General features: G+C 36.4%; 1 protein-coding gene across 6 annotated transcripts in view; it reads left to right on the top strand.

Annotated features, from left to right (window-relative positions):
* Window positions 1-22,790, top strand: part of GSTCD (glutathione S-transferase C-terminal domain containing) — a 76,285-nt gene that overhangs the window by 378 nt on the left and 53,117 nt on the right. For 3 of the 6 annotated variants that reach the window (XM_075500671.1, XM_075500676.1, XM_075500673.1), the window contains exons 2-7: window positions 2,069-2,134; window positions 3,779-3,929; window positions 8,649-9,080; window positions 10,747-11,208; window positions 16,973-17,227; window positions 17,929-18,022. In XM_075500671.1, the coding sequence (XP_075356786.1) occupies window positions 8,670-9,080; window positions 10,747-11,208; window positions 16,973-17,227; window positions 17,929-18,022 (1,222 nt within the window). In that variant the 5' untranslated portion in view covers window positions 2,069-2,134; window positions 3,779-3,929; window positions 8,649-8,669. Of the gene's footprint in view, window positions 1-6; window positions 1,409-2,068; window positions 2,135-2,502; window positions 2,652-3,778; window positions 3,930-8,648; window positions 9,081-10,746; window positions 11,209-16,972; window positions 17,228-17,928; window positions 18,023-22,790 lie in introns of those variants that run through there. The other 3 variants (XM_075500672.1, XM_075500674.1, XM_075500675.1) reach the window with 3 other exon arrangements.

Genomic DNA, 22,790 nt, shown 5'->3' on the forward strand with positions numbered 1-22,790 from the left:
CCCTTGCCTTTAGTTCTCTGTGTTGTGAAGGAGGGTTGGCTGGAAACTCCTTGTTGAGGTGTTTGTCGGTGAAGACCAGTAACACTTGATGGCGGGAAAGGCACTTGTCGCCTTCGTGTCGTTCGTCTGACACTTGGTGACTTAGGGCTAAGCTTTTTGAAAAGGAAAAAAAAAATAAGGAAAAGGTTTCAGTGTTGACTACCAGGTCCGATTTCTCTGGGCTGACAAACTGCTGAGAGAAGCTTGGAGTGGAGGTTTTAAGGAGTAGGTCTGCAAAGGAATTTTAACTCAGTGGTACTATTTTCTGCAATAACTGAGTTTTAGTGTGCTGTCTTTCTAAAGTTTGGCTTCTGTTCTTCATAGCCCGTGTCTTACTTCCTTGAACTATTAACAGCTTTTACTTTACTGATATACTTGTCTGAAATTCTGGTTTGAAGCTCTTCATGAAACGCTTGTATGCTTCTCTTTGGATTCACTTGAGGTGGCCCTAAACTCATACAGCAAATTGATCGTCTGGATAGAAATGCAACCCCAACCTCCGAAGTTATCTGCCTTAAAGCACGAATATTACTTTGTACTAAGTTAAATATTTGCTGGAGGAAAACTACGTTTTTAAATGGCTTATGTTGAACATTTCTCAAATGCTAATGCGTCTGTTTAACAAAAAAAATTATGTTTTGCCATGTAGTAATCAACAAATAAATGAGATCTTTTTCAGGAACTGAAAGGAAGAGTATGTTTATGTACTTATTTATGTGTTTTTAATTTTTTAATTTTTAATTTTCCTGGGAAACATTTGTTTTTAAACCAACAATTTTCTTTATTACATTGTTAACACAGTAGCTCAGTGAAACTAATTTAACTGTTGTTTAGTGTATGTTGAAAGGGAAGAGAAAATGGTAACAAAGAGTACAGTTAGTGAAGATTATACTTACTTGATGTTTATTATTTTTAAATAGTCAAGGTGATTTTTATACCAAAGGTAGACAACATTGTTTATCTTTTCTTTAAGTTACATTGTGTATGTCTGTGGCTGCTTTTGTCTTAGTAAGCTGTTAAGGGTTTCATAAATTTATCATGTTTATTGGAAAGGTAGTGAAAATACGTAAGTGAGAATGGGCAACCAGGTAGGCTATTAATTCTTTCAAAGGACAGGCTGTGCATAAATCCACAAGGAAGATGTACTCTGCAGAGCCAAAATAGTGCAGAAAAACAACTATCTTAGAAACAAAAAATACAGGAATTGACTTTATAAACGTCTGTGCTTAGAGACAAGATGTTAGGAGGAATTTTCTAAAGTAAAAGATGGGAGAGGGATGGGGTATGGCAGTGTAAGAGTGTACAGTCCAGTTGAAGTGACGATGCAAGAAGACCTTATCTTCTCCCAGGAAACAATAAGGAAACACGGGTAAAGTCACTTATAGACAGAACTCCTGGACAGATTTATTTTGGTTTCTCTTCTGTGAGAGACTTGGGAATAAAGTTAGCCTGATTGTGGTTTTACATTGTATTCATAGACTGGACTTAAAAAATAAAACCCACAACCAATCAAAGAACGAAACCCTTAAGGAAAATGTCTGATTCTTAGGGTTGCTCTAGGACAGACTTCCTATGTGACACAGAACTAAAAATTCTCTTTGTGCTTCAGCTTTTTCACATGTATAACGGGAACACAGGAAACTTCCACCTTGCAAGGCTTTTGGGAGGAAAGTCTATGAGATGTTCAGTTACTGTTGTGATGAGGGGACATAGAAATTTTTACAGTAACTAGCAATATAAATAAATCCAGAATGAATGCTTTGGAGTTCTAATGAAGTAAATATGTAATGAGTTGCAGTCATTACAGAAGCCTGTTTTGTTAAAAATGCTTTTAAAAGTCTTTGTGGCAATTGAAGTATGAGAGTAATTCTGTTGATGTTGAAAAGCTCAATGCAAAAAGCAGAGGGAGTTTTCTGTTGCTAGCTCTCTCTACCTTGTAACCTTGTAGTCTGAAAAAGTCTGTTCTCCTAGTCTGAAAAGTACATAACTTTAAACATCCCCATAGGTAATATTTCCTATTCTTTTCCAGTTTGCTAAGAAATTGCTAACTTCTCTCTAAACAAGCGGAATAGCAAAATTTGAGTTCAGGCAAAAGGTAAGGGAAAAATACAGTTAACGACATGTCAGATTAATCATTTTTGGTATATGGTTGCAGTAAAGGAAGAAGATTCAGTGCTTCCAATTGTGAAGGAATATTACAGTGATCTTCTCATACATGAGACAATAAGAGATCTGTGGCATGCATATGGAGTTGAATTGCCAGTATGAATTAGGACAAACTTCAACGCTTGGGCTTTCTGACAGTGGTAGCGAATGCAGTTCTTGCAGTTTAGCCGTGTATATGGCAAAGCTTGTGTCTAGGACAAAAGTCTTCTTTCTGGTATTAGCTGATGTGCATTTTATCGATCTCTAAAATCTCTGTTAGAATATTTTAATAATGCTGCTCTCATCAATTCTAGAAACAGATGTTGAATGAGGAAAGAGGAGAGTCTTCTATTTGAACAGTTACCCTGTAATTCAAGATATGGGCCCTTTGAATGTAGCAGGTAGCTTTATATTGGTCGCTATCTGACTGAGGCTGAAAAAGAAAATTTCCTAGATAAACTTTTGAGGTAGGCACTGAATGATCTTTTCTGTGGCAAAGAGGTTTTTGATGTCTAGGGGAGTAAGAGCAAGAGAAACCTGCTGGATTAGTCTAAATCTTATAACTTCAAATATGAATTAAAAAAAATTCTGAAGTTGCCAAGGTAGGCATCTTATTTGGCAATTGCACAGTCTGTATGAAAGTTCTGTATAAGTTCAGAAATTACACTGTCCATGTAAGTGAAAAATAAAGGTGGAGAACTTTCAGCAGTGCTTTCTGAAGTTGGTAGAGAGAAACACCTGCGTTTTAGAAGTCAGAAGATGGGAAAAGGTGGTTTACAAAAGATTTTCTCAGCAATTGAGCTTGGGACTTTTTTTCTTCTTCTTGGTGTAGTAGGACATTCTAAAAAGGTTAACATTTTGTCTGGGTTTACCCCATGCATTGTGAGCTCTATAGTTGCAGTGAAACTGAATCTCTAATAGAGACTTACTTTATTTAGAATGTTATTTGGCCATTCAGCTTACTTAACTATGATCAAAATTAACTTAATTCCTACTTTTTGGCCTTCTGAAATCTCTTATGTGGAATACAAATGGATTAAAAAAGCAAAAACCCCTTAACCTTTTGACTGTTTTAAAGGAAGGCAGAGGACTTTTCTTTCTTTTAAAGAAAAGTCCTTTGCTCCCTGAGAATCTTGTAGATATTAAGAATTAAGAAACAACTTATAGCCAGCGTAGTTGCAAAAAGTAACTTCCAAGTATAAACCAAAACAGTGGCCTTCATTCCTTTACAGTTCTGAAAAACTTCTTCCACTGCTCGGCTCATTGGTAGCTGATCTTAAGGTGAGCACTGTTAATTGCCTTACTGTTGATCACCAGCAGAAATATCAACTAATAAGCTTACCTGTTCTTGTTTGAGGATGGTACCTTCATCTTAATTTGTATTTTCAATTGGGTGAAATAAAGTGAAGAATTAAGTGTGAGTATTGGAAGGAGAGGGAGGAGCAAACCTGAGCAAATTGGCAAGTGAATTTTAGCCTTCATTAAGTCAATAGTTAGAGTTTTAAAAATACTTAGTTTGATATTTGAGCCTGAATTATCACAAATTTAAAGATACATAATTTAACATGTTTGTTTGGGCTTCCCTGGAATTTAGATGCAAGTTGTAAAGGAGATGTGTTCCTGGACCACCATGCTGGGCATAGCAAAGGAGGAGGGAAACAGCTGGAGGATGCAAACAGGAGCTTTAAGTGCAACATTTCTTTTCTTTTCCTGCTGAGTGAAGCTCATCTTTTCATCCCTTGAAGGTTAGCTGCAGAAACAGAAAAGTATTGTTGTCCTAATGGTCCCTAATTAAGAATATAATTTGTTCCACTCGACATGGTAAGTTTAATAACTCAGATCTAAATTGACCATATCAGTAGCAGAACAGGGAGTATGGTTCTGGGGAACCAGCGTTGTAGCACTGCAAATTTGAGAAGAGAGAGGGACTTTGGCAGGAAAAATATTAGTAGTATACTATATGAGACGACTTTGGGACTATATTTGAAAATAATGGGACAGTGTACTGCAAAGACACCTTCAGGTCAGGTATTATGAGTGCTTGCAGGATCAGGACCTTTAGTTGAGAGAGTTCTGATTGCCTGTATGAACCGAAATGAATTGCTGTCATATAAATGATGAAATGACAGATTGGTTTGTCAGGGTCTGGAAATCATTTGTGTATGTAAGTACCTATTCTCAGATTTAAGACCTGATCTTGTGAAATGTGCAATGTTCTTAACTCTCCCTGAAAACCAAAGAAATGAGACATTTGTATTTTTTGTCATGAGAGCTGGAGTTATCTCCTGCTCTGGAGTTTATTCTGTTGTTAAGTGTAAAATATTAGTTGCTTCCACTTTTTTCAGAAATTAGCAATTTACAGTTTGTTTTTATTTGGTTCAGAATTACTAACTGGGATGCTTAATTGTTTATGTGATTCTTTAAAAAGGAAATTCTCATAATACTGACCATAACTTTCATCTTTGGATTTCCCCTTCTCCCATGTGGGGAGGGTCTAATTAACTGAAACAGCTGCCTTTGCTTAACCCTTCTCCTCCCCCTTACCTTGATATGAGAATCCCCCTCTAAATTTTTTTGTGAGTACTTTAAAAAAAGAAATCTGAGTAGCTAATGAATGTTTTATGAGTGAGTGGTATTGAAAATTTTTTGCTTTTTGGGATAAATGCAACTTCAGCATGTGCGCAAAACCTAGCTAAAGGAGAATCTAGCTTTTGGAAAACTTACTAAAAATAACTGCCTATCCAACTAGAAGAAAATGTAGAAGTGGCTCTCGTATATCAGAAAATTCAACAGCAGATATTCCAACTTCACTAAGAGCCCTGAGATTCTTGTCAGTGAGCAATGAAAGCTCTGTTTTTATTTTGGTGTTAATATTAGCTACCTGTGTTTGAGCAGCTAAACTTCAAATCATACTGAGCATTATGCTTACCTCTGTAAACCTGTTCACTGGTTCTTTGTGCTTCATGGAGGTGAATCGTACAATTCTGCAGAGGGTTACTGGAGAACTTTTTTTGTCCTTTTGGGCTCACGAGTGGATAATTACAGGCAGGTGTAGGAGGACTGCTAGCCACTGAGTACAGTAACTCATGTTGTACTGGACAGTCTTAAGTCAGAACCCCTCTCAAAGGCTATCTAAGCTTATTTTAAGCACTACCAAACCTGTGTGAGGTGGCTTTACCTGAGGAAGGAGAAAACAAGAAAGAGCCAAATCGGAGTCTGAACTGACTCTGTGGAGAAGGTGTAACCGACAAGTTGTGGGACTAGAGGGTACTAAGCTGATTCAGTGTGTGATACCAAGACCAGCTGATGCTGGGTCTGAGCCTGAGCCAGCTGAGTCTGGGTCTGAACCACTGTCAAAACAAGTAATTTCCTGGGCTCCCTGTTACCTGCAGTTGCACATTTCTACCATGTCCTTTACATGGACACTTTTGCGGCTACATGCTGAATGACATTAATTTACTGCTCTGGCTGAGGGGGAAGAAAAGCCTTGACCTTTCCTTCCTCCTCAGAATAATTTTTTGTCAATTCTGCAAAATGTTTTGGTTTTTACAGTGTGAACACAGTGCTGCTGTGTAAGTAAATCATGAATGTCATTGTTCTTTCTGTCTTTGTAGAGGTTCGTTTACGTTCAGAAAAATAATTCAGTCTCTCTGGTATAGTTCACCATGTTGCAGCTGAGTAGTGGTAAATTACTGTGTATGTTCACAAAAACCACTTTGAGTTTTGAAGAAGTTAGTAGCCACCCTCAAGCTGTCTGGCCCAGCTGTCTCCTGAGGTTTTCTCTTCAAGGCATTTAGAAGAACAGACCTTTCCCAAGTGTACCTTTGCTTTAGTGCAAAATCCAGAGCCTTACCTAAAATGGTTGAGGGAAGTGACTTGTAAGTTAAGATACTATGGGCTAAAAGAAGTGGGCTGCATGCATATTCCCGTTTTCTGACGCTGTCAAGAGAATGGAGTGGGTAGCTCTGGACAACATCTGCTTATCCTGCTTCAGCAAGCTCCTGGTATTGGTTTATCTGGTTTGTGTGACTTCTGTATGTGATAGTTGTGTAACTGAGGATAAGAGTAGTTGAATTTGACCAGACAAATTTTGAGTCAAATTTCAAACTTCAAGGAGACAGGTGGGTTAATAGGATAGTGTCAGCTGTGGCATTTACTGGGTTGAATACAGAACAGACCAATAACCAACAAGTCATATCCAATCAGTTACTGTCTCTGGGACTGACTGATGGCCGCTGTTTATTACTCATTGCCACTGGGTAGAAGTAATTTTGTTCAGCGGTTTGGAGGAGAATTCACATTGACCCTTTTATCTACCAGTTTTTATAGCAGAACATTTTTGTAATTTTAATCAGTAGCTTGATTAAGTAGTACCTCTATTTGAGCATCTTTCAAGTATTTATTTTTATTTTTAGTCTAATGATATATTATCCTCTGTGGGGGAACAGTGCTTCAGAGCTGCTACTCTGGATGAAAATGGACAAGGGCCGATGTACCTATTGAGAGTGCCTGTGTGGTGAAAAGGTTAATGTTTTACTTGTGCAGGCCTGAGTGATGGATTTGGAATAATTTGTAAGAAAAGGTGATTAACAGATGGAAACTACAGAATAATATACTTTGGAAACAGAAACGTCTTCAGAATTTGCCAAAATATTTAGCAGTTCTATACAGCATGATAATGATCAAAAAAGCTGATTGTGTCCAGCAAGGTCAACCAGAAGAAAAAAAATCCGTGGTGAAGTGATTTGTAAGGTGAATATGTATGTCTGAGTGGCCAGGAAAAGATGGGGTTGTATGCTCTATGGGTTCCCATGGGAAAAAAAACCTAAATGCATATGAGGGTACTATTTAATATTGAAAGAAGTACTATAGTCAAAGATACGAGTTTAAATGCTAGTAACTATGGATTTAGCAGGTAAGACTAACTCTTCTTGACTAATCTCCTCAACAGTACCTTCACTATATAGTTTCTTCCACAGAGCTGTACTTACGATATTGAATCTGTCTCGACTTACATGCTGTCAAGATTCATCCAAATAAAATAGCTTTTAGGAAAGTAGGTGTTTCATTATGTATTGTACTATTCTTTGTGTGTCAGGTGTATTAATTAAACAAAAGCAACAGGACTATTATGTGGTGCCACTGTTGTTCTGAGACAGTCACGTGACAGAATGGTTTAAAAATACTTCACTATAACAATCGTTATTATGATCTTTACTTAATGTCAGGTGGACTTGATTTTATTCTTCCACTGCCTCTTTTTGGATAATTAATTTGGCCCAATGATTGATCATATAAAATAGTAAATTTGATGTACACATCAACATGAAAAAAAAAATCCAATAATCTAGATATAGCAAATGAAAACCTTTTTTTCTTTTTAAATAATGACATCATAGTCATGTAACTGTACAGAGACCTTATTAATATAGACAGTTATTTGAAAGACTGATGCTGTTCCAATGTCACTTGTGCTTTACATATATATATATGTATATAAAAAACCATACTGGCCTTTCTTAGCAACATGCAAATTTCTTTCTCTTATTATAATAAAGCTTTCTTCTATAATGATTGTTTTAAGAGTGCCATCTAGTGTCTAAAGGTTTTCAATACGAGTTGTGATTTGTAAGTTAATGGGTAATTTTATTGAGTGATGGAGCAGAAAAATTATTGCATCATTGTTTTATATTAAACTGGTATGGAATAGTTTAATAGGAAAATGTAATTTTCAACCAAGTATAAGGAAAATGAATTTAAGTTTTTAATATAATGAGAAGACATTAATTTCAGCTATGTTACTGTTGTATTTAACTGCTTTAAAGTAGTTGTGTGTTTGAGATGTTCATGTAGCATTCTTGAAATGAACGGGTTTTTTTCTTCTTCTGTGTCCTCTTGACCTTCAGTTAGTATCTTGCCAGGCTCTAGATTAATATTTGATACAGAAACAGATATTATTTCCCATGGCCTAAATGCCCTATATATATGCCTTCTAACAGTTACAGAAAGACAAGTGTGTGCTTTAGGAAACTGACTGTTGTAGATATGTGCTCAGGAACTTGTTTTTTCAAGAATATATGGTTAATGTTGTGGTAGATTATTGATTTTTTTTTTTTTTAAAAGCCTTGCTATAAAATGTTTATAAACTAAAAAATTTAAAAGGAAATATTTTCTTTGGGTTTTGTATTTTCTGTTTAATGTCAGAAATATGCTATAACGTAAAAAAAATTTTACACAGATCATTTCCCTATGAGTGATTTGTATGTGAAGAGAGTGTATATGTGAAACCATTCTTTTCTCTCAAGAAGGGCCTGCAATCCACTTATTCAGGCAGGATGTCTTTAATAGTGTCTTATGTTAAAATCAGTTTTAGCAGATAGTGGAAGGACCACTGTTTCAAACCCTCTTTTTTGTTCTAAATTCTGTATTCTTTTATGAATGTTGTGTTCTGATTTCTGTTTCAGGAACTTCAGCTCAGGAGGAAGATGAAAGATAGTGTCACTGAAGAACATTTATATTTGGGTTTTTCTCATCAGTACAGAGATAGTATCTTTCCTCTTCATACATCTATTTCACTGTTTTTGCTATCCTACTGTGACTGCAAATTATTCAAAATTTTCTTAGTGCCGACTGGCGAAAATGTGGATGATCAGTTTGTGACAAAAAACCTCCTTGGTGATCTTGAGGTCCATTTAATCTCCAGAGGTCAGCTTCCAGTGGTTGTACAGAACTGCTGTTTACCTGCTGTTGTTGTGAAAGATGGCAAGTTCTGCCGAGCTGGGCTTTCTGTTGTCTTAAGGCATATAATACAGAAAACATATGAGGCAGATCCATCTAAAAAGGATGTTCTGGAACTCTTAGGCTTTAAGAAGACCTGCTTAAAAGCCTGTGCTGAAGTGAGTGCATCTCTTTCTCTTAGATACATTAATAGGTTTTTTAATAACAATTAAATACTCTGAAGTAGACTCTTAATATTGATGTAAACAAAGTTCTTTTAGTAAGAAACTTACTTTGCTTAGAAAGTGAAATTTCCTCAATGGAGAAGTATCTGTATTTTGGCATAAAGATGAAAAATAATTCTTTTTAAAGATACTACTTTTTATCAGCACAAAAAGAACCTTAAGATTCAAAAAAATGGGTTAGATCTTTGTTTCATGTCTGGCAGTGTAGTGTCAATGAGTTATAAAGTACAGCTCTTCCAGTTTGAAGTAAACTAAGAAATACCTAATTTATTGTTAATTTTGATTTCAAGACCACCGTATACTGTTAGCCTTCATCACTGCCAAGGCACGCTGCTGGCTTATGTTTAGCTTATACTCACCAGGATGTCCAGGGTCTTTTCAGCAGAGCTGCTATCTGGCCAGGTAGTCAGTCCCTAGCCTGTACCATTACAGGGATTTAGTCCATCCTAGGTGCAAGATACTTTATTGAGTTTCGGGAAGTTCCTGTCAGCCTGTTCTCTAGCCTGTGTAGGCCCCTGTGAATGGCAGCCCTTGGTGACTGCTCCACTCAACTCGGTGTCATCCTTTACGTGACTGTATTCCACCACCCCCTCTAGGTCACTGGTAAAGATAGTTAAATAGGATAGGCCTCAGCATAGACCCCTAAAGAGCTCCACTTCTAACTGACCTTCAGGTACAGTGTGAGCCATTAACCACTACTACCCTTTGAGTTGATACTTCAGCCCATTTATCACATAGCAGTTTACTCATCTGGCAGTTCATCCATCTAGACTTGCCTTCCTTGCCCCTCTCAGGAGGCTGAACTCCACTATTTCATGATTGCTACATCCATGGTTGCCATTGATTACTGTGCCTCCAACCCAGTTTATCCCTGTTGGTGAGTAGCAGATCTGGGGAAGCATATCGTTGTGTTAGTCCATCTAGCACTAGCATAAAGAAATTGTCCCTGACATCCTCCAGAAACCTGTGATTCTAGTCTCTTCCTGGAACTGCTGGAAAACTTGATTCCATGTTTCAGATGGCTGCAAAGTGAGTAAACTGAATAAGAAAATACAAGGGTTTAAAAGTTTTAAAACCTTTAAGTATGGGTAATAAGAAAAAGAGGACAAGGATAAGAACATGAAAAAAAAAAAAAGTAATTTTTTTTAAGATGTTGTTCGGTTAGACTAAAGTTTTTTGATGTCGCATGCTAAAAAACCACTAGTAATATAATGCATTTCCGTAAAATAAATGTGCTCAAAATCTTTTTGGTGTAATCTTCTGGTTTTATTACCAGGACTTGTTAGAGGTGACATTATATAAATTGATCACAGCTTTGCTTCTCATGAGTTACGCAGCCACCCTGATCTTATGCCAATAATAAGGAATAAAAATACGCTATACTGGATAACTGTTCATTCTGTTATATATAAGATTTAGCTTCCTAATTCTGCTATTGCAAAAGTAATATAAAATACTAGAGCTTCTAAGATTATCAAAGAATGTATTAAAAGCTGGAGTTACTTTGACTGGAATGTCTTTGCTTAAAGTGTACAAAAAGGCACCCTGGATTTTGTTTCTCTTTCTGTAGAGACGTTAATTACATACATTTATTTGACAGGTTAGCCAGTGGACCAGGCTTTGTGAAATCAGCATACCTCTGGCTGTTGAAGGATTTTTGACGGCTTCTCCTGAGCACTGTCAGACTATTCCTCATGACATTTTACAGCTTGAAAGGAAGCTTGGAGAACCTGTCCGAGTACATAATGATGACAAAATTCGAAGGCAAAAACTTCAACAACAGAAGGCAGGTGCCAAGGCTGCGGTGCCTGTACTTGGTAAAGAAGCAACAGAGGAAGGAAAAACAGTGGAAATGCATGAACATCCACTCTCGAGTTTGGAACTAAGCATAGCTTTCTCCAAGCTACTTGTCCAGGAAGTATCAGATGTGGTCAGCAGGGAGGCCCCTCACATCAGGAGAACAAAAACCTCTGACCTTCCGCTTTTGGACCACGTTTTTGCAGAAGGGCTTTATTTTACCTTGGCAGATATAGTGCTTTTGCCATGCATCCATCAGTTCTTGGTAAGATGACAAATTCTGCAAATATTAAGTAGTGTGTATGGTTTTTAAGAACTGGAAATTTGTAAAATGTGTTAATTTAAAATACATTGTGGCATTTGCAATGTGAACTTAATCTGAAACTGAGGATTTATCTTTTTTTTTTTTTTGTACAAACAAAAAACAGGGATTGGTGAGAACACCAAAATTACTTTTAAATACATAGCATATCAATACTTAGTAAACACTGATAACTGTTAAAATATTATGCTGAAATATTTTGGCACCAAGTTGCCCAGAAGATTCCTCTGTGAAAATACTTAAAATGGACACTTAAAGTACATTCTAATATGCATAAAGCAAAAGTAGCAAAGCACGAACCTATTTTCTTGTTTGAATTTAGTGTACTAGATTTATGACCGTGACTCAGGGGATATTTACTAAAATGAGACTGTTTTGTCCGTGAGGAATTTTTTGAGATTTGGAATTTTGATTCCATCATAAAATGCAAATTTTAAAAGGAGGGAGGGTTGAGAATGGTATAATAATTTTAAAATACTATAAAGGATGTCCCCCATGAAAGATTTAAAATGAACACTTAAGTACATTGTAATATGCATAGAAAAAAGTAGGTAAGCATTGAACCTATTTTAATTTTGGTTTCAGTGTACTGGGGGGAAGGCAAAATGAATTCCTATCCAGTTTGTTGTCCTTTTACTACATGGGTGTTACCTGAATTGGAATTCTTTCCAGCAAAGACTTGAAACTTTATGTAACTTTATCTTCACATGGACAGATATGCCTAAAAGAAAACACGTACCTTCTAGGAAAGTACGAATGCCTTTTAGGGAGGCAGTGAATGGAGGAGAGAGATTCAGGGACTATGGTGGCTTTTTAGAGGTGTAAATCCTTGACTTTCCTTACACATACTAGAGCTGAAGAGGTACTCGGGTATTGACTAGGGGAAGACTTCCAAAAGCTCGTTTGTTTGTGTTGCTGGTATGTAATTTCTTGAGATTCTCTTGAGAATTTTTTTTGTCTACAAATATTTCTTTTTAAAATATAGTGTGCTATGACTTCCCATTTGCTTGTTTCTCCTAATAATAGGTTAGTTATTCTTAATCTCTGCTGTTGTTTTATTCTAGTTCCTAGGAATGACTTCCTTGTTTGGGAGGAAACATTCCTGTGTAGCCAACCCGGCTTTAGTCTCTCTCAAACGGGTGCTTTTTATCAAGCCCTCCCACAAAATAAGCCAGTTTCATTGCACATCTGTAGATAAAGATGGGTGTCTAGGACAGCATAATACCTACGTATCAGCAAAGCTCTTATTCTTCTGTGCAGTTTTGTTTTTACAAAACTTAGTCTGTATTCTTTGTCAAGCAAGGACTGATCACTGTGACCCTGCTCAGAAATGAGGTGGTGTGTCTAGGGAGGCAGCTTCTTTGGGATGTACTTCAGCCTCTGAAACTTCAGTAATCTGTAGTTTTGTCATTCATAGTATTGTTGCTACTAAACTGTTTGTGGAAGGTCCTTTGTTTACTGCAGTGAAAGAAGTTCCTTGGAAAAGCTTACGTTGCTAGAAGGTCTTGGAGTGAAGTTTATAACTGAAAAGTTATGATTCTCCTTGAAGTCCTATGAGATTGGCTGCTTGATTTTTTTTTTTTTTTTTTTTTTTTCTGATAGAATCTTGTGTTACCGATATGGTCCAATAACATACTGATAGAAAGTCCACACTTTCCTTTAGGGGAGTTGAATGTTTTCCGATCAGATTGTGTAAGTATTTTGGAAATGCCAAGAGTGTGGTCTGTTCAAAGATGCTTTTCTCTCTCTTCTCCTTTACAGTCAACCTAGCAGGCTCCCAGTACTGGACAAACACCAATGGGCTGTTTTCAATTGTCTTCATCCTTCTCTTTTTCCTTCACATCAAGAGGTTTTCGCAGCACAATGAGGAAAACCAATGTGTGCTAGCAAAGTAATATGGACTCTCTATGTAGTGGGTATATGCAAAATTTCTTTCTGAGTTAAGGACTATTTCATGTCTTGTGGTGTGTTTAGAGATCTCAAAAGGTCTCCCAGTCTGTATATGGAGGAATTTGAAACCTTCAAAGAGTTTCACCGAGATGAAACAGGAAAAGCACTGACACAGCTGACAGTCAGGGCACCACACAGAATGTGGAAAACTGGAGAATAAATCTTTGCTGCCCGACACAGAATGTCATTGTAGAAACACTGTTGCAAGTGGCAAAGCTGATTTTAGAAGTTCCTGCACTCCAGGATGCAGTTTGCCAGGCTAGTGGTTGTGTCAACTTGGCTGTAATTTGAATCAGTAAAATATTCATGTCTCTCTACCTTAAGATCAATGATCTGTTAAAAGCTTATCTCACCCCTCCTGTAGGGAGAGCCTTAGTCACTTGGTTATTGAATCTTTTGTGGTGGATCTCTCATTTTGTACAAAATTTATCTGGGCCTGAGAAGGAGATTCCATGTTTGTGTGTGTTGGTGGTGAGGTTTTTTAATAGCACTTATCTAGTAAGTGCTAGTGTCTTGCAGATTCTGTTGTACAAATATCTTAACATCTGGATTAGGAAAATATATTGAAACATGTTTTGAGCCTAATAAAGCCGTGCAATTTGATTTTTATTTACTTTTTTTTAACACCGCCCCCCCTTCCTTTTCTCCCTCTACGCTTTTCTCACCTCGGGAAAGAGGTAGGGCTTAGCAGTGCATGTGACTTGAGCTCAGCTTCAAAACTAATTTTACAGTGGGAAAAGCTTCTGTGGCAAGACTGTGTGAGAGTCTTGCTCAGCACAATCTGTCTCCTTAGTTTTATGAGGATGTATACGCAGAAATGAATTAACGAAATGACAACTGTGTCTTTATTTCCCATGACAATAAAATGATGCAACAAGGTTGCCTACTACCAGTATTCCTGCAGTTACTCTATGAGATTGATAGCTAAGCTGGTGTCTCTTGCCAGGAAGAGCTCTGAGTGAAGATGGTATTTGCATTTTGATTTTGCAAGTTGTTTTGCCAAATTTGCCTTATGGTGTTTGAAAACAAACAGAATTCCTGGAGAAGATGCTGTCAGTCAGATTCAGAGAGACAATCTCTAAAATCAAGATAATTACTAACGAACATAAATCGGGCATTTGTCACATATTAATAACTTCTTTAACCAAGATCATCATCCTCAGTGGATTTCTATATGATGATAGCAATATGGGAGTCCAGAAGTAGGTTGATATGGCTACCTTTGAATTAAGATGATGAGTTACTTTACATAAATGTTTATTAATTCATCTCTGCTTTGTTTGTTTTGCAAATCACATAATTGGGGATTGACAGCAACTTCTGTATGGATGATACTAAACAAAAGTAGTAAGACAAAATGCTTTCCTACTATTTTAAAAACTTTAATGTATTTCAATCTTTATTTTTCCAAGGCCTTTTTAAATAAGAGCATAACTTTTTACAGTAATATTTGATTTATTGGTGCTAGGCATGAGAAGATTCTTGGATCAGATACTTAATTGATTTCAGCAATCCAATTGAAATTGTTCTGTAGATGTACTGTGAGCAGCTGAGAAAGCTATATTTATTTGCTTTTCATGTGTGACCCTTGAGCTCTGGTGGTCTGCAGCATACAAACAATATATTGTATAATACATTTTTTGTTTGCTTGCGCCAAGGATTGTCCTAAAAAACTGACTTTCAGTTTAATTTTCACCTAAATTATAAGAGCTCTGAGATAATGTTGCTTTATTTCTCTTCTCTGGTGAATGATAGTTTTCTAAGCAATTATACCTTGATTCCTCCAGCTATCATCCAAATTTAATAACTTGCATCTGAAAGCTTCTTGCAGGCAGTGGGTTGCAACTGCTGTTGTTGATGGAAGTGCCAGAGTTTAATTCTGTATTAAAATGTTATTTATCACTTATATAACTGGACTTCCTGGATTGTGTTTAAAAAAATCATTGCAGTTGCACTTCCACTTTGCTTTATGGTGTGAATAATAATGAAGTCTTCAATGGGTATGTGTCTGGAAAGTATCATACAATAAATATGAGGAGACCTGACTAGCTGATTGTAATTGTAATTACCAAAAGTAAGATAATGAAGCTGAAGAGTTGTTTTTCATTACCTCATTCTATTTCTGTTATCTTTCTGAGGTTAGCTTTGTTACCCTTTCTATTAGTTGTAACTGTTTAAAATTAATAGAAGAATAACAAAAGCTCTGTTCTCCATCTGGGAGAAACCACTATTCACTTTTTAAAATACAATTTAGAACACTTGTTATCAAGTGTAACAATGCCTCTTAGAATTGCTTTCCAAAATACTTCTTCCTTAACTGAATTAATGTATGTCTCCTGTGTTACTATTAGGATATTGAATTACATACTAAAATTACACAGTTCATCCTCCTTTTGCTCCTTTAGCTATTACTGATTACTTGTGATTACCCTAAGAACATTATAAACACAGCATGCAAGAAAGCTGCTTGAAATTTTGTGTCATTTCAAGTGTTCTCTACCAATTCCTATTTCCACACTCAGGGACAGATTGGGGAGGAGCACTGTTTTTGCATGGCCTTTTCTGCCTTTTCCTGTAATCCTGGTTTTTAATTTTCTGCTTAAAGCAGGCACAACATCACAGAATAGTTGAGGTTAGAATAATTGAGGTTGGAAGGCGCCTCTCGAGATCATCTTGTCTAACCCCCCTGCTCAGAGCAGGGTCAGCTAGAGCTGGTTGCCCAGGATCGTGTCCAGTCAGGTTTTGAGTGTCTCTAAGGATGGAAACTTCACAACCTCTCCTGTAAGAGGACGATCTTCACTGTTCCAAAACATTTGGGAGCCTGGACAAAAATTACTTCAGTTCACCAAATGCATCCTTTTTCAAATTAGCTGGTCTTCACGTAAAAATGTGATTTGGGTATCTTTTTTGTAACATGTGCGTTGTATCCTTACTTAAGAATTTTTTTTTTACACTTAAAATTCTAATTTCTGTTGAAGGCCACTTCATCTCACCATCATATGTACTTAATTCAGAAAAGAAATATACTAGTTACCATTTTTGTATAAAAATATGAAGTTAAGATGGTAAAAAAGTTTCAGTAAATATATGATTTAAAAAAAAAGTTTTGGATTCAGTGCTAGTAAAACAAAAAAAAAAGTCACAGATGTAGTGCAAAGACCAGGGGCAATGTATGCCTGTGGCCTGTTTTGCTGTTACCACATAGTCAAAGGTATGTCAGGCTTGCAGTTGCCAGCAAAACAGCTGTCAGTGGATGAGCTTTTAAGGGCTGCAGGGTGTCTGTGGGAAGGAAGAGCATTCAGGTACCATAATGTTTTGCTTAGAGTTCAGTATTCATTGCAAATTACTGTTGTGTAGGTTTGTGTTTTTTTGGTTTTTTTTTTTTTTTTTTTTTTTTGTTTGGTTTTTTGTGATTACCAACCAAAATGAATCATTCCCTTGTTAGGAAATAGCAGATAATTAAGAATATTATTTAAATTGTGTTTTCCTGTTACTGACTGAAATTAGGATTAAAATTGGTCATGCAGACCTTTTCATCCTATTAAGCAAATGGGAATTGCAGATAAAGTCTAAATGGCCAACTGGCAAATCCACCTGCAGGCCTGAGCTCTTAACTAGCTAGCTTTTTGCATTAGTGTCATGCTATGAGTAAGCATGCTCGGCATGGAGCTGAGCTCACTTCTGTAGTTCTTGCCTTCTTGTGGCTTGTAGGAAGAAATTTACAGTAGCAAGTAACCTTTGCATTTTATTTTTCTAGGTTTCCAGCAAAAAACGAGGCAAAAATCTGGTAAATTTGCCTCTGATATCCAGTTGGTATCAAAGAGTTCAAGAAGTACCTGGAGTAAAGCAAGCTGCTGGCAAATGCAATATGGAGCTTCTCCAGCTTCCAGAATTAATGTCTGCTCCAGAGGAGGAGCTACAAAACCTCTCTTCAGTTCCTGATGAATTTAAAGTGGAGAATGAAGACAGTAATTTTATAGGTGGTCCAAGGCCAACTATGACTAAGTTAATGGTAATTTAAGCTTTTTAATGAGTTATTTTTAACAGTATATTCTGCTTGATTTGGAATAGGTGAAGTTTACTAGAATTGCAGAAGCTAAGTCTGACAGTGTTGAACGGTTTAATATATTTTGCCTGTGTTCTGTCTAATATGCATTGACTTAGAAGTGATTTTACTTTTTTGTTCTGTTATGATATTTGATCAATTCAGGAATTGAGCAAAGATAGGACTGCTAGAAGCCCTATCAATAATTCTGAATAATCAAAGTAACTTTTTGTTTGAATTGCAATATTGCATTTCTCTTTCAAAGTTATTTACATAAAGGATGACAAAACCTGTTGTTCTTACGTTTGGCTTCATTATTCTATTGTTTCTGTTGGGTTTTTGCTATTTGATTAGAGCTTTGAACATCTGGGAACTTTAATGAGTTTTTTTAAAGAAAAGTCTCCATCATGTTCCATAACTCTCAATATTTTTTGCATAGAGGCTGACAGCATTTCCTAAATAAAATTAACAGGGATTTCTTGTGAAAATGAGAGAAATACATACTTTGAATCCCATATAATGTAGAGTCAGCTGCCTGTTTAGTTTCAATTAGGTTGAAAGCGTTGTGCAGTTTGATCTGATGCCATTAAATTCAGTGGGAATTTTGCTACCAACTTCAGTGGGTAAAAGATCAGGGTCTTAATTCCTCCCCCCCGACTTCCATATAGGAAAATGGTATTGAAGCAAAGTTTTCTCCTCATCCATGCCCCAACTGGACCCTAGACTGGACCAGTCTACCATCTGCAGTCAGTCCTGGAGAAGGTAAGGGTTTTTATGTATGTGTATACATATTTAACAGAGTCTTCTTCTGGTGAAACTACTTGACTGTTTCATTGGAAAATATGTCACTTTTCAATGTATTTCAGAGCTCTGTAAAACAAGTCTGCAGTTTTAAATCTGTTTTAAAATTCAGCCTGTTTGGGACACATGGTGAGATGACTTTCCTCAGGTCATCAACAGCTGATGGCCAAACTGGGAATAAAAGCTTGACCTTGATTCCTGAACCATATTTTTTCCCTACTGCTTCCCACTGTCCTGAACTTTTCTTCATATCTAGAACAGTAAATTCTGGCTACATGATGTTAATATAATCGGCATGAACGTTGCACGTGGACTGTGTCTCCCAAAGCAGCAGCAGCTGATTTTATTCAGATTAAAATAACATTCGTTAGCAAAGTTTGGTAGCTACATATTAGTGAGTCTTCCCTTTTGTGGCAGTGTTCCTTGCCCTATAGGGGTTGTTTGCTTTGCTGGATTGCAGGGCAGTCTGTTGTCTAGTGGCTATAGTTCTACAGAGAAAAAATTGATTTATCACAATGTTTGTTGTTTTCATTGGTGTTGTGAATATTGAATACCTCTTCCATCACACAGTAGAGTTTCCTCTAAAAGGTCTTATACATACTGCCAGACAGTAAGAAGTTAGTGGATGGTAACTCCTTTCCACAGGGAAGAAAAAGGTTTGTGTTCTTTTGTGTAAATAAGATAACTTAGATACTGGAGTCAGTCTAGCCTCAGTGGCATAGAATTTCTGATTTAAAGAATACAGAAATATACACACAACGTATAGATGCTCTTCAATGACCAATATGTGAAATTCCACACAGAATATGTTAGGAATCACTGAAGAGCTATAGGCGCTTACACAAAATACTGTCTTTTTTTTTTTTTTTTTTTAATATCTAGCTGTGTGAATAAAAGCATGTATTCCCATCTACGATATACAGCTTAAAAATAAGATCAAATTTGAAGTTGGTTTCCTCTGTTTTGGATCTGTGTGTAGTTCACAAAGCCATATCAAAACCCTCATGTGTACCATGAATAGATTTACAGTTTTATATAAAGTATCCATCCTTCTAACATGAACTATTTTCCCCTGGTTTTGTCCTGAGAGAACTCTTCACTGGGAAGTTGTACACCCTGCTTTAATTATTGATCCGTTCTCTCCTTTAGCATGGAAGAAAAAAACCCCCAAAACTTGGGTTTGCATCTGTCAACATTACATCATGCTTCTTCAGACTTTATGTGGATGTTTTGAATATACTTCTTATGTTAAATAGCTTTGTAGTGTGACTGCTGAAATGCTCAGGGAGGATTATATGTGTTGAATTTCTGTGACAAGTTCCAGTATTTTGTTGGAAGTGAATAAACATTTTTGTGTATTTCCAATGCTCAGGTTTTTGGCTGTAAGTTTTAATTCATACTTTTGTCAAGATATCTCTTTTCTTCTATTTGAAAGAAAATTTTGAAAAAGATGCATAACGTACAAAACCAGATAATGAATGTATATTTGGAAATTTTGTGCTGAAAGAACTTGGACTTGGTTTGGCTGGGAGAGAAATCAACTCCTGCTGCTTCCTGCCTACATGCGTGCTCGCTCTCTCTTTTTTCACGTTTGCTGAAATAGGTACTAATGATGTCGGTATCTGAAATCAGTTTTCAGTTCAATTTTTGGGAAGATTTGCTAGCTCAACAAGGTGCCGAGAGAGATTTCACCTCCCTCCACCCAAGATCATGGTGATGCTGATGCCATTTTCTGATTTAGGGAAATTCCAAGTGGTTGTGCTTTTAGTCCAGGAGCAACAGAGTCACATAGGACAAAGAAATTTCCTGATAGGAGAATTGATTTTGCTTTTCAATGGGATACATCTGCATGCTTACCTCTGCTGTTCTGAGTAGTACTGTTCTCAGTTTCCTGATTCTTTTGCTAGTACAGCCTAATCATTGTTATATGAATTGAATTCTCAATATTTTACTACTAAATCCTACCTGGCATGCTAAGAAAATAGTTACTGAATCTGACAGGATTTTAAACTGGATTCGAGTAATGCAATTCAAGCTTTCAAACAGATTACTCCCAATAACTGGTACATAAATTTCCTCTTACTAATGTTCATAGCAGTTGAGACAAAGTGGGGAATGTTTCAGTTACAACTCACTGGTTTTTATCCACAGTAAATCTCATTTGCTGTCAAATATTAATTTAATAGCATACATGGTATACTTTTTTTGCTCTATCTCAGATTGGATAACTCGGAATTTGTGCTATACGTATGTGGAAGTTCTTGGATTGAATTGTTCAGTCTGTCTGTAAATCTAATTAGACCACCTGCTGTCACAGCTATTTACTACAGAAAAGAATTGCTGATGATTGCAGTTTGAATGTATTCTTTAGATTATACATTTAACTTAATTCATTTTTTTTGATAGGGATTATTTACTGTTGCAAAACTGAAGATTATGACATCCTGATTTGCATTTCATTTACTTAGTCATATTTCTGAAGCAGAACAAGATAGTTAGATCTGTTAGTTCTAGTCCGGATGCAATTTTTAAAGGTATTTGATTGACCCAAAATGAAGTCATATTTACATTTTAGATATCCTCCAGCTTTTTAAATTCCTGCTGTTATGTCAATTACTTCTAAAATATTTGGCTTCTGAAGTTGTGTGTATGAATCTGTAAGGCTTTGTGAGCATCTGGACTGTATTTGAAACATTGCAAAATACACTAAAATATAGTATCTTCGTGCCCTCTGTAACTGTTGATATTCTAGGATATTGTAGTTGTTGAGTTGTTACAAACTTTCACTTTTGGAAGGAGTTTAACACCAAATAATTTATTTTAAAATGTGTTCTAAATGCTGGTTTCTGTTCTAGTTTACTGTATAAAAACTTGGCCAGTACTTTAACTGGATTTTTTTTTCTAAGCTTGTTTTCCAAATCTATGTTTAGAACAGAAATATGTTGATGATATCTATTAAATACAGAAGCCAAAACCCCTCAGCACTTTGTTGTTTCTTCCCAATCACAGAGTGTATAAAGACTTACCCCCAAGCACATAAACCAAGTCTGTCTGGCTAAATGCATTTCTTGATATTAAAAACTTAATATGTGCAAAATCCCAAAAGAAATGTAGTATTTCTAAGTTATATTAGGGGCAAATACTGGAAACTTGTATGCCATTAAAATATTTAATGAAATACTCATTTGCAATATTTGCGATAAATACTTCAGCTGGCAGTAGAAACAACCCAGAGTTCCTAACCAAGCTCAGTGCTTGGTTGTGTTGAGCTTTCCATAGAAGTGAAGGTAGATACGGTTGTAAATATGTACAGATGGTAAAAGAAGAGGGTGGCAGGTCAGAATATAGAAGTATAGGTGGTCACAATGTGAGAATGAAGGAAAATGAGATACTTGCATCAGCAGTACAGGGGAGTAATCACATGACGTGTGTCAGCATAGAAAATATTTTCATTTTTTCCCTGACAAGGTGGTGGCTGAAATTTTGCGAAGAGGGGCTTGTTGAAATGAGAATGCTGAATGGAAAGTGTGCTAGTGCTGATTAAATGAAGGGTCTGGGAAAGAGGAGGCTATATTTAGTTAGATTTGTGACCAACAAAGAAATGGGGCATCTTTCTGTGGTTTCACAGTTTGTATTAGGCAGCCATAGAAATAATTTTTTGTCCTTTTTGGAACTTTAGTCAGCCCTGGAGTCTTTGCTTGTGTTTTTGGTGCTCTGTGTGTGAAACCATTCCTTGTCTTCAGGTTAATTTCTTATTAGCTGCAAAGGTTTTGTGGGTATCAAGATCAGTTTGACTGGTTATGGTTAGAGGTGCTTCCTTTAGGCTCACCCAAAGCACATTAAGGGTGGTAAAGTGTGGTATGTGGGGGTGGGGAGTGATAACCCTTGTCACTGCTTTATTATTCTGATGATATATGGGGATGTAAGTCTTTTGGTACTGTCATTTTTTTCATCAAGCATTGTGTTCAACATAAAATAGAAAAAGGGAGAAAGGTTATGTTTTTTAACATGAATCTATTTTTTTTCTTTAAAACAGCTTTTTATTTATTTAAGTTTTTTACCCGATTGTGAAATTCAAGAATGAGAAATAACTGACCCACAGTCTCACAAACCTTTACTACTTCTCTTATAAGTTGAAATACTTGTTAAGCAGGAAGTACTTAACAGAAGAAAAGTGCTTTATTTGTGGTATCTCATTCTGAAATTACCAATTAGATTGACAGAGTGTGCATGTGATGGTATTTACTTACAAAGGTAGTGGTTAGCTGTGAACAAATCTATACGATTCTTTCGAAAGCGTGAAACTGCTCACAGAATGAACGTAGCAAGTGGTAAACTATATTCTGTAGGCTTGTGAACCTGCCTGGCTGAATAGCAGAATGAGTCTGATCAAGTTTGTTTGATTTATGCGTGCTTTGTGATCAGTAGCAAGTTGATGGCCGAATTAAATCACTATATAAAACTGTCACAGAAAGGTTAGTCTGAATAAAATGATACTCTGATTGATACTTGCACCTTGTTTGCATTCAAGTCTTCAGACTTTTGAGAAAGTTGCTAGATTTTTAGAATGCTTAGCTTTTAAAACAAGACAAAATTTGGAAAGCCCAACATCTACTATTCAGGGATAAGGCTGTCCCTTAAATGGTTGTTGAGAAGATAGTTGTTACCTTGATTTATAAGCCACAGAATAATTTGTAATATACTGTAAATGCTTTGGGGGGCAGGAGGG

Source organism: Mycteria americana, chromosome 4, assembly GCF_035582795.1.
Source record: "Mycteria americana isolate JAX WOST 10 ecotype Jacksonville Zoo and Gardens chromosome 4, USCA_MyAme_1.0, whole genome shotgun sequence".
NCBI classification, from domain to species: Eukaryota; Metazoa; Chordata; class Aves; order Ciconiiformes; family Ciconiidae; genus Mycteria; species Mycteria americana.